Source organism: Orycteropus afer, unplaced genomic scaffold (genome assembly GCF_000298275.1).
Source record: "Orycteropus afer afer isolate SDZICR_OR568_19922 unplaced genomic scaffold, OryAfe1.0 scaffold00506, whole genome shotgun sequence".
NCBI lineage: Eukaryota > Metazoa > Chordata > Mammalia > Tubulidentata > Orycteropodidae > Orycteropus > Orycteropus afer.
In genome coordinates this window covers 811,976-824,616 of record NW_006922093.1, presented here as the reverse complement: position 1 = coordinate 824,616, position 12,641 = coordinate 811,976, and the positions used below count along the sequence as shown (strand labels likewise).

At 36.2% G+C, this 12,641-nt stretch overlaps 1 protein-coding gene across 1 annotated transcript in view; it reads left to right on the top strand.

Moving 5' to 3' along the window:
* The window catches only part of TRDN (triadin), a 164,992-nt gene that overhangs the window by 95,698 nt on the left and 56,653 nt on the right, over positions 1 to 12,641 (top strand). The window contains exons 6-7 of the mRNA XM_042782913.1: positions 8,477 to 8,542; positions 10,940 to 10,999. Coding sequence (XP_042638847.1) covers positions 8,477 to 8,542; positions 10,940 to 10,999 — 126 coding nt within the window. The remainder of the gene's footprint in view (positions 1 to 8,476; positions 8,543 to 10,939; positions 11,000 to 12,641) is intronic.

Below are 12,641 nucleotides of genomic sequence, written 5' to 3'. Positions count from 1 at the left end.
GTAGTGATACTGCCTCGGAAACCCAAGGAGGGGTCGCTATGAGTCGGGGCCGACTCGACGGCACATAACAACAACAACAGTGCCACTCAGGAGATAACACAAATGGGTGGCTCAAGCAAACAGGAGTTTATCCTCTTACAGTTTGCAAGGCTAGAAGTCTGAATTGAAATGCCAGGCTCCAGGGGTTGGGTGAAAGCCCCTTGACCTTGGGCTTCATTCGGCTCTCCCTTTTGCTTCCGTCCCACTGAAGCTAGAGGTATCTCTTCACTTAGGCAGCTGTTGGCTGCTGAGGCTAACAAGCCCAAAGTTGAGAAATAAAATGGCACAGTCCTGATATTAGCAAACGGCAAGGCAGGCCATTGATTCAAGTCCATTAAGAGTCCCAAGATTGGCAGACAGCATGGCAGGCTGCTGAACAATGACTCATCCACATACAGGGTTCAAGCTTGCCAAAAGCTACAGACCATTCCTAAAGCCTCTCCTTACATACGGGAAGCAGACCACATCCCTAAAGCAGCCACTCAGCTGCTAGCAGCAGATTCCACCATGGAGTTGATTACCAGTCTCATCATGGGCAATAACGACCACCAGCTGCCCAGCCACTTAAAACCAGGGCCAGCCAAGTTTACACATAACCTCAACTACCACAAACATTTTGCCTGTTTTTTTTTTTTTTTTTTTTTTAGTTATTTGTTTACTCTATATTACTTTGTCTTTTGTGCAATTGCAAATTTAATTGTTGAGCTTCAGGTAACACTTAAGCTTCTATTAATTATTAAACACATTGCCATCAAGTTGATCCCAACTCATAGCAACCCTACAGGACATCATAGAACTGTCTCATAGGGTTTCCAAACCTTTATGGAAGCAGACTGCCACATATTTTTCCTATGGAGAGGCTGGTGGGTTTGAACCACCAACGTTTGGGTTAGCAGCTGAAGATTTAATCACCATGCCACTAACCAAAAACCCATTGCCATCAAGTTGATTCCAACTCATAACAACCCCCATTGAGTTTCCAAGGCTGTAAATCTTTGCAGAAGTAGACTGCCTCATCTTCTTCCCATGAAACAGCTGGTGGTTTGAACCACTGACTTTACCCGTTATGCCACCTGAGCTCCTTGTTGTTGTTGTGTGCTGTCGAGTCAGACCCGACTCATAGCGATCCCTCCTTGGGTTTCTGAGGCAGTATCACTACGGAAGTAGATGCCCACTAGGGCTCCTTAAAAAAAAAAAAAAAAAACCTCACTGCCCTCAAGTCGATTCAACTCACAGTGACCCTTCCATGGGTTTCCGAGGCAGTATCTTAATGTAAGTAGATTGCCCAATCTTCCTTTTGAGGAGTGGCTGGTGGGTATGAACTGCTACCCTTCTGGTTAGCAGTCAAATGCCTTAGGCACTATGTCACCAGAGCTCCCCTTTTAACCATTGAAAAGGTCAATTTACTGATATGATGAAACAAATTAGAAGAGACAAGAGCATGGTGGTAAGTATATAAGGAGTTGAAGATCTTTGATACAGAGGGAGGGCCTGTGAACAGGGCTTTGAACTGGTTCATTTTAGTTCAAACCTCTGCTGAGAAATTGTAATTCCACTGCAGATACACTGAACCAGAATCTACATTTTAACAATATCCACAGGAGAATCAGGGGTGGAAATGTAAATTCACAGCAGGTTGTCAAACCACAATGAACCAGTTCAAAGCCCTACCTACCAAGCGGTCAGAACAATGGGTTTTCACAAAATCCACCTGAACTATTAGGTGTTTTAGTGAAAAACTACCTCCAGAACAAGGAGAAGGCTCACATGGCAGTAATATGTGCTGATCGGAGGGCACATAGACCAGAGTGGATCAGTCAGTTGGCATACATGGTATAAATGGAAAAACAAGCTGTAGCCATTAGATGATATCACACATTATTTTATTCATAACACTTCCTTTGTGCCAAACACCATACCGGGCACATAATTTGATGAAGTGTAAGATGCAGTGTAATGAGAGCTCTAAACCAGTAAATACATAGTTATCTCATGTGCGATAGAGAACCTCAGTTAGTATCACTTGCACGGAGTCAGAAGACTGTTTTTTAAAAGTGAAGGAGCCCTAGTGGTGCGGTGGTTAAATGCTTGGCTGCTAACCAAAAGGTCAGCAGTCTGAACCCCCCGACTAGTCTCTGGGAGAGAAAAAAATAGCAGTTGCTTCCTTAAAGTTCAAGCCTTAGAAACTCTATAAGACAGTTCTACTCTGTCCTGTTGGGTCACCATGAGTCAAAATTGACTCGACAGCCGCAGGTTTGGTTTGAGTTAGAGCAGTAACACTGACTGACTGGTTTGCTATTGTCTTGCGCCTTGGAATCGATTCTAACGCATAATGACCCAATAAGCAGAACTGCTCTAGAGGGTTTTTCTCCGAAGGATCCCTGGTGGCACAGTGGCTAAGTACTTGAGTTCTCTGCTCCCCTAAAGATTACAGGCTATGAAATCCAATAGGGCAGTTCTGCAGTCGTGTAAGGTTGCTATGAATCAGAATCAACCCGACAGCACACCACGATGACAACAATGTTTATGGAAGCACACTTCCAGACCCCTTCTACCATGGTGCCACTGTGCAGGTTTGAACCGCCAACATTTAGGTTACCAGCCAAGTGCAAACCCAGCGATCCTACTGACTTCCTTAAATTTCTGGGAAACAACTGCATGCCTGGAATCATAGGCTGCCAAGCGATTTAGTTGAAAGTGGTACTCAAAAGGCAAAGAGGATAGGACATTAAAATGCATCCAATGATCCTGGAGTCCTTTATAAAAATTCTCTCAAAGCCCACAGATTAATTTAGTTATTCTATATTTTATAAACTTTTTATTTATTTTTTCCTCTCTCAATTGTACTTAATTGGGTAGTGTAGTGCCTAAAGCATTTGACTGCTAACCAGAAGGTTGGCGGCTCAAACCCACCAGCCGTTCCTCTGAAGGAAGATTTGGCAATCTACTTCTGTAATGATACCTCGGAAACCCAAGGAGAGGTGGCTGTGAGTCGGATCCAACTCGATGGCAGTGAGTTTGGTTTTTTGGTTTTGGTTCACATGAAAACTATATTTACTTTTCCCCTCTGGCAGCTGTGAAAGATAAGCCTGGAGGATGAGAAGAGAAGGCTCCACACACAGCTGTACACTACCTCCCCCACAGCAAGAGTTCACTTATGAGCAAGAGTGCAATTCTCGCTGTAACTATGTAGCCCCATGTGAAAGGGAAAATACCCATACAATTAAATCAGATTTGAGAATAAAACTAATACAAGTAATATTTTGGGATGAAGATATCTGTTTTCAGTTTAAAGCATATATATCAGATGAGATTTGTTATAGGTAATTGCCAAATCTTCACTGTTGTATACAAATAAATGTAATTTTATAATAAAAAAGAAGTGTGAAGGCTATTCCCTGAAGTCTTGATTGTAGATAAAATGCTTGGTGAACACAAATTCTTTGGCTCATGAAAACTGTAGTCTGAATCAGGCCAAAGAGACAGCATAATTTTGGAGAAGGAGTACTGGTTGAACAAGACAGATAATTGCTTTATTTTCCAATTAATATCACATGTGCTGCTGTGGACTCCTGAGTCTGTTTCCTTTTCCATGAGCAGAAATGTTCAGGCTACTTGATTTTTTAGATTTCTACCAGTTCTTAAGTTGTGTGCTTATATTAAATTAAATATTGTTTCCTTAGGAAGAATGAATAACAAATTCTTTGAAAAGTTTCTATTCGTGAATGTGTTTCTATTGAGTTCCTCATTATCTCTTAAAGCATATAGATCATTTTGCAAATTAATCACACACAAAAAAAAAGAATGAAACACGCACACATACTCATTGACCAAAATCATACAGTTGGCATTTTCATTTAGTGGCAGCTGAAACAGATATTTTTAAAGGGTTTGAAACAAATTCTTATTATACTCTTTCATTAAAAAAAAAAAAAAAAAAAGGAAGCAGCAGCAGCATTAAAACAGAAAAGTATATTAATTTTATGGGGCCATTTGAAATGTTTACATATTTATATTTTATAAAATACTTTATTGCTAATACTCCACACATACCCCACACACACACAGACAAAGCAAAAGAAATCTGAAAAGCTGAACAATCAATTAAAGAAAAATAACTAAGATTTATTACAGGTAAGCGCAGTCCTCAAAGACTTTCCTAATACAATACTATAATGGTGTTTACTTGATTATTCCTGTTTTTGCTGTATTTTCCATCCACATAATGTATGTTTTCTCAGAATAATTGCTTTCACTTTAGATACTCAAGATTACTCCTGTCTAGTAGCTATGAATTTCAAGTTTAAGTTCCACAGTTTTGGTTAATTAAATTTATATTCTAACCATAAGTTGGAAAGTATAGTGGTTTACACAAATCACTACTTCAAAATTCAGTACCAAAGCTTTTGATTTTCTAAATAAGAGGAGGTAGATCAGCAAAGGACTGTTAACAACCTGGCCTACAAATTCCTACAGTTTTGCCCTTAGGCAGTGATTTGCTGCACAAGAATCACAGGATCAGCCACACTGAGCTCTGAGACACTTCAGAAAAGGACATGCTGCCTGGCTGGCGGGCAGCCAGGACTAAGCGTGCTATGAAAGTACAGAGCACAGTTTGAGGAGAACTGGAGAGGGACCATATGTGGAGGGTGAGAGATGCACTTCAGAGTTAAGCTGAGCTGGATGTTCTGGTCAGAGAAAGGTCAGAATCTGTGTAAGTACAGGAACAACAGGGCCATGCCAACACAGATGCCAACCATCAGGACCATTCCAACTGGTGGATCCCATTTGTTTTAAATTATAAGCATACCGAAGGGACTTTTGTTTCTTGTAAATAAGATGACAAATAAATTAATAATTTATTTTGTCCCAAGCTAAAACTGTCCTGGCTAAGATATAACTTAGCTGTGTGAAGCGAAGGTATTTTTCTACTTCTTCTGCCATTTGAAAACTCCTGGTTGTGTTTTATAAGCAAAGATATGAACAAACAAATGCAGTTGTTGCAGCAAATTATTTTTGTTTTAGAGTGATTATTAAAGGAGTTACTGACTGTGCATTTGTTTTGATAAAAGAATTTTCAAAACTTGGTATTCAAGTTCGGTCTTTGCCAAAGTTTGAAGTTTCCTTCCAAGAAGCTTTCATGGCTGTCTGCCATTTTGAACAACTCCCTAGAGCATATGGGTCCAGCTGCTTCACTAACCAGTATTATGGTGCCATTTCTGAGGGGGATAATGAAATTCCAGCATACAGTTCTGTGTCTGTAAATCAAAATTTAGACTGGAAGGAATCAGATTGTCCCCAGGGTAACAGGAATAAGGCATTTATATGCTAATTCAAGTCTGAATTCAGTCCCTTGCTCCTTTGATTTTGTATTAATTTTCCCTTTTATGCCTATGCACTCGTCAATCTGAAAATCCTTTAATGGAATGGACAACCAGCTGTCTGAGGTGGGTGAGGTCCAGTCCTTCACTGAGGCAGACACACAGATTAGGTGATCTCTAGGGAGCTTTTCCAATCTGGGTTCCTACAGCATAGTTTATCTCACAGGAACTTGGTTCCCCCTTGAGAAACTGTGAAATAGGCTTTCTTTGTGCCAAGACTTTCCTTTGGTTTTGAGTTTAATTAACAATGATCCAAAGGAACGACAATCAGCTGTCTTTCATCCTGTGTAAATGCTGATAGCTTCCCCCAGCTTTGAGAGAGAGATTTATATTGAATATAGTAGCTCACAAACACTTAAAAGAACCATGGAATGTTAAAGGAAAAAATGACATCTGTGTGGTCTAAAGCAGTGCCCCTAGCTCCTGTTTCTCACTAGATTTTAATTAAGAAACTTTAATAAATTATTTTTAAAAAAATAAATGATTGAGAACAAGCACTGCCTGTTACATCTATACCAATCTATACCACATCAACAACATATAGACTTTCACTAGAAAATCAATTTCAAGAGAAAGAGATATATTTATAGCTAATTCAAGTCTGAATTCAACCTCCTTGCTTTGATTTTGAACTGTCTGTGCACACTTCAACTTGAAAATCTTTGAGTGAAAAGGACAAGTTCATTGTTGTCATTGTTTCATAGTTTTTCTTATAATATTTCAATACTTTGTTTATTCAAAAATATTTTTTAGAACTCACTATGTGACAGGGACTGTGCAATGAGCTAGGGATGATGTACTGTCGTCTCCAAAGATATTTTACTTACTTATGAGACAGACATAAGAACAATTGTAGTATCATAATTTAAGTGCTGAAATTGAATTATGTGCATGGTACCGTCAGTATATAAAATGTGTAGTAAAGGAAAACTATACAAATAGAGAATGCATTTGAACAAAATTTGACAGGATGAATGGAAGAGAGGAAATGTGGATGTGGGAATTCTTGGTGGAAGGCTCAAACATACAGAGACGCAGAGGCATTAGGAGGACACATGTGTTTGTGGAGCTGCAAGAATTTTGTTATTGTTGTTGTTGTTGTTAGATGTCGTTGAGTCATCTCTGACTCATAGCGACCCTATGCACAGCTAAACAAAACACTGCCTGGCCCTGGGCCAGCTCCACAATCCCTGCTGTACCTGAGCCCATTGCTGCAGCCACTGTGTCAATCCATCTTGTTGAGGGCCTTCCCCTTTTATTTTGACCCTCCATTTTATCAAGCACGATAACATTTTCCAGGGAGTGGTCCCTTCTGACAACATGACCAAAGTAGGTGAGACAAAATCTGGCCATTCTTGCTTCCAAGGAGCATTCTGGCTGTACTTCTTCCAGGACAGATTTGTGTGTTCTTTTGGCAGACCATGGTACTTTCAGAATTCTTCACCAACAACACAACTCTAAAGCATTGACTATTTTGTTATTATTACAGGAGTGTACTTTTCAAAGCAAACTGCCTGGCATGAAGTTGAGTTTGTAAGAAAATGTCATAGAGCAATGGAATATTTACATATTTTATAAAGCACCTATTATGTGCCAAACATCATGCTAACCCATAAAAAGGACACTGAAAGTTGTGAACAGGTGAATGATATTATCAGGTTTTTATGTTAGAAAGATTAATCTGAGGGAGAAAAATCTAAATCTAAAAGCTCAAGGATCTTATCATATGTTATTATAATCATCTCAGTGAGGAATGAATGATGAGGACATCAATATTCTGAATGCCAAATAGACACTGTGCTCCAATTTTCTGGAATAGTCTTTTCCCCTCTTCCTTTCTTTCCCACTTACTGGGATAATTTCTTATCATCATTCACAGGCTTAACTGCCAATTCTAAAAGGCCTTCCACAATATATAGACAAGATCAGGCTCCAGTTCATACATGGACATGTCACTCTGAGTATTTTAAAAAGCAGTTCTATTAAGTGCAATTATCTGCATTTGTAGATAGCTATTTAGCATGTATCATCCATTAGGTTGTTGACGTCATGATGACAAGGATGTAGCCTGTCTTGCCTAGTAGAGTCTTAAGCACATAGCAGTTCCCTTTTTTATATTTTTGTATAAATAAATGATATGCAGAGAATGTAGTATTGCAGTAAATGGATGAGTAAGAAGGATGGTAAGACTTCTGGTGGTGCGGTGGTTAAAGCATTTGGCTGCTAACCAAAAGATGAATGGTTTGAACCCAACAACCACTTGATGGGAGAAAGACAAGGCAATATGTTTCCATAAAGACTTACAGCCTTGGAAATCCTATGGGAAATCCTACTCCACCCTATGAGGTCACTAGGTATTGGGATTGACTTGATGGCAATGGATTGGTTGGCTGGGTTAAGAGGAATGTTAACAGTGTAGAAATGAAAGCATTTGTTGACCACACAGAAAATGAAAGAATAATCTGTGTAAGGGCCATGTTTCTGGCTTGGGCAACTGGAGATGCCATTAATTAGAATAATGAAGAAAGTATGAGATAAGATTATAACTTAAACTTGAAACCTGTTGTATTCATTGGATCATAACTCAAATGAAATTTTGTTACCTTTGAATAGATTTGGTGTGATCCTTGGTTCATCCTAGTATGCTGTCATAAACTTTTATAGTGGAACGTTTCTGTAGAGGGTTGACACATACTATTTAGTCTGATTGTTTTTGTTCCAGGTTTAAAATCTTCTGTTTATATTTTTCTCTATATCTGTGATGTTCATCCAATACCAAAGCTAGGTTCTTTGGCAAATGGTTTGATTTTTTTTCCACCCCTCTAGAAGTGTTTGAAGGTTTGAGTACTAATCTATCATTAAATCTGAAATAAAAATAGAAATAGAAAAAAAAATAGATCTGTAATTATTTTGAAGTTGGAAACCTTGTAAAGCCTTGTGAGAAAGGTAGATTTCAGAAAGCAGCAGGTAAGATTTTGACATAAAAAAACAGCATGCAATCATCTTTTCATTTATTCCCTTTATTTAAATGAAAAATGTTACCTATTTCTTTACAGTTACACACAGAGAAAAAGAAAAAGAAAAGGTCAAGGGCAAAGAAAAAGAAAAGCCTGAACGGAAAGGTATGGAGTTGTTCTTACTGATATTTTTGCACAATGGCTTCTTCCCGTTTTTCCTCCCTCCTGACATTCAGAGTTTAGACACAGTGCCTTAGTTTCTTAGAGCTGCTATAACACAAGTACTACAAGTGGTAACTTGAAAGAACAGGAATTTATTGCCTCACAGTGTAGGAGGATAGAAGTTTAAATTTAGGGCATTGGCTACTGGAGAAAGCATTCTGTTGGCTCTAGGGGAGGGTCCTTTCTCAGTTGCCATAACCCTCAGAATTCCTAGTTTCCTGGGTCATCTTCATGTTACATCTGTCTTTCGCCATTTGTGCTTCTCTGTGTCTCTGTAGCTCCTGACACAGCCCACTCTGATATGGCCTTATTAACATAACAAAGCAAACAATTCCCACATAGGATTCCAACGCTTGGTTTGAAAAGACACAATTCAATCCATTACAAATATACATTTCATTTTATTTAAATTGTTATGAGTATTTCCTTAGATTATTTTTAGGCTATTTAATATTATGAGGCTACATACCTTGATATTTCCTTTCACTATTTTTGGTTTAAATCTTTATCTGAAGATTAATTTAGTAGCTACCAATATTTCCTTTAAGTGTTTTTTTTGAAGTAGTTTCATATTTTATACTTTATTTATCAAAAATCTATTTCAATATATGATACCTATTTAATGACCAAATAATCCTGGCAGTTGTAGAGTTACTGAGAGAGGATGTTTCTGGTTGGATCATATCTAAGATATTTGGTCTACTTTTCAGCTAATTTATGAGTCCACAGTCTGCAAAGCCCACTGAGTTTCCTTGTTTTGTGAAACATCACACTCAGGTTTTATGACATTTTGGGAATCTGAAGTGTTGAAACATACTTTAGTCTTCTTTACAATATATTTACATTTGAGAATTTGAATTAAAAATTTGTTTTTTAATGAATATTTAATCAGTAATAATTTCAATGAATTTCACAGCCATCTTCTTTCTCTGTTCTAGAAACAGCTCCCCATTCCTATTCGTTATTGAGGTGTATAGAAATGTTAGCATCTAATTCACTGTACTCTAAATAAAATAATCTGATACTACTTGTGATTTTTTAAAATCTGAGTGGCTAAATATTTTTCTTTAAAAAAAAATTAGAGAATTTGTTGCCCTAATTTACAAATATTGTAGGTGGTCTGACCAAACCAGAATGCAGAAATAAAATGCTTCATTGTAAGTGTGCTTTTATCTATTGTATGCCAATTAAAGGATCTTTTTGTATGAATTACACTGACTACTGACATGAAGATTGACAGTTCAAATCTACCCAGAAGCTCAGAGGAAGTAAGAACAGATGATCTTGTTATTATATAGGTGGAAAACTGCAAATATTTGGGCTCAGATTTTTTCTCTAACAATTTGGTTCTTTCTTTAAATCAATTGTTTAAGTAAATCTCTCACTTTATTATTTAGTTTTCTATAATCTCTTTAAATTTCATTGTTGTTCTCCAATAAATAATATGTAAATGTTGAGAAAAACGTATGATTTGGGAAATTACTAAAGCATACAATTTAATCTATTTGAAATATAAAAATAAGATGTATGTACTATTTTACTTTTATAACTCTGTTACCTAAACTATTGAGACACAAGATTTTACTAGTGTATGCAAAGAAAATAGAAGTTAATAAAATAAATTAACATAGATTTATAAGTTTATTAAAAATAATGAGGAAGTATATTGTTTCAGGTATCATGTCCAATGCCGTGCAATTAAGAAGCTACATTCAATTAGTAATTTGTTACTTATGTCTTTGTATTATACTAGTGATTTTCAACCTCCTTAGGGAGTATTTGAAAAGTTTTGTTTGTCCAAATGACTTGGAACATAGGTCTAAAATCGTTTAGTAAATAGGGCCCAGGAAGGCTATGTACTTTTGCAATGCATAAATCAGCCCCTTACAGTGGAGGAATTATTCCTTCCCAAATATCAATTGTGCCTCTGCTGAGAAACATTATGATTAGTTGAACTCCTGGTCCTGATTTAAATATTTTCTCTTATTAATCCTAAAAAGGGTGCTTCTTGATCTAATGATACTTCTTTTGGGCAGATTCTTATAAAATTCCTCTTTCTCTGTTTATCCTAAAAGCTTTATTTATTTGAAATAATGATCTAAAAAAGGAAGATGGATTTAGGTTTCAAAATTCTTTGTAAGTCTTAATGCCAAGTCTTTTAAATTTCATCCCATATAGTTATTACCACATCAACAGCTCTATATTTGTAAATTAGACTCATTGATGTCATATATCTTCAAGATAATCTACGATGTTGGTGGGTGTAAAAGTTAGTTAAACAAAAAACTTGATCTTGAATTCGAGTAAAATTGGATACTAATGTAAATTTTTATGTTTAAGCAACTGTCAAGGAGAAAATGGAGAAAAAAGAAAAACCAGAGACAAAGACAGTGGTAAAAGGTAACTTTTCTTTTCATTCCTATTACTAACTGCTGTTAACTTTAAATGATTACATTTTAAGTGATAGGTGGGTGATTGTAAGCATTTAGCATTTTATTTACATAAACATTTAATTTGGTTTACATTTAAAATTTAATATCTAAACCAATAGCAAAACTGAACATTTGGAATAATAGAACATCACAAAATGTGAGAGGAAAATGCAGAGTTTCACCATATAAGAATGTTGATATCAATGACCTTCAGGCTTTGGTGATGATTTGTGGTTATATTACATTATATAGTAAAAAGTATTTAAGGTTAGTAATCAATTGATCAAAGGATGTCTTGTGGCACGGTGGTTAAAGCATTTGGCAGTAAACCAAAAGGTCAGCAGTTTGAACCCACCAGCAGCTCCCCAGAAGAAAGATGAGGCAGTCTAGTCTACTTCCACAAAGATATACAGCCTTGGAAACCCTTTGAGGACAGTTCTATTCTGTCCTATAGAGTCACAGTGAGTTGGAATTGACTTGATGGCAGTGAGTTTGGTTTTTTTGATTAGTATGTTGGTCTAACATAGGGAGATTATCCTGGATTATCCATGTGGAATCAATATAATCACATGAGCCTTAAAAACAGATATAGCATAAAAAGAAATCAGAGAGATTTAAAGTCTGAGAAGAACATTCACCTTGTTGCTGGCTTGAAAACTGAGGGGACTACCTGGAAAACATGAGAAGGAGATTGATTCTGCCAACATATTGAATAAACCTGGAGGCTGATTCTTCACCAGGTCCTCCAGGAAGGAACTGACCCCTGCACAAACTTAATTTTGGCTTGTGGGACCCTAGCAGAGAACCCAGTTGATCAATGCTCAACACAGTATGTTTTTGCCCAGACTTTGGAACCACGGAAACTGAGAGATAGCAAATATTTATCTGTTGTTTTTAGCTGCTATGTTATTAGTAATTTGTTACAACTCTGATAGGAAACTACACACCATATCTGGCTCACAGTTTGGGGCCAATATTACACCTTTAGTTGGAGTTTAAAAAATTCAATTATAGATTTCTTTTTTCAAGAACAATAGATCATGTATATCTTGATCGACATTTTAAGTCTTTGAAGAGCTAGGTATCTTAGTACATACATCAAAATAATAATATTTATTATAATAACAATACTTAAAATATCATTGTAATATTATGTATTTTAGAGGATTGAGTATGACAAAGTTTTTCTGTCCTGAATCTACCAAGTTTTTGATGTTAGAAAAATAGGGATTTTGATTTTATAGTTCAATGTTATTCCCTAAATTTAAATTTATTCTTTCATATTTTAAAATATAGGTCTTATGTGATGAATACATTTTAGAAATTGCATTCCAGATTTTCAAGAGGCTAATCATTTAGGTAAAAATCAGAATCCATTTTCAGAATTCTGTATTTAGCTGCATGATATAAAATAATTAGATGTTTGAGGTAGACATAATTTTTTTAAATAAATTTTTTCATCAAATAGCTACATATAATTTTAATGAAGTTAATATTTATAAATTATAAATTGAAACTTTGTTTTCTAATAGTATAATTTTTTTCTAAGATTAAATTTGTAACTAAATTTTAACTTAATAAATCTTATGTTTCTATATGGTTCTCTCCAT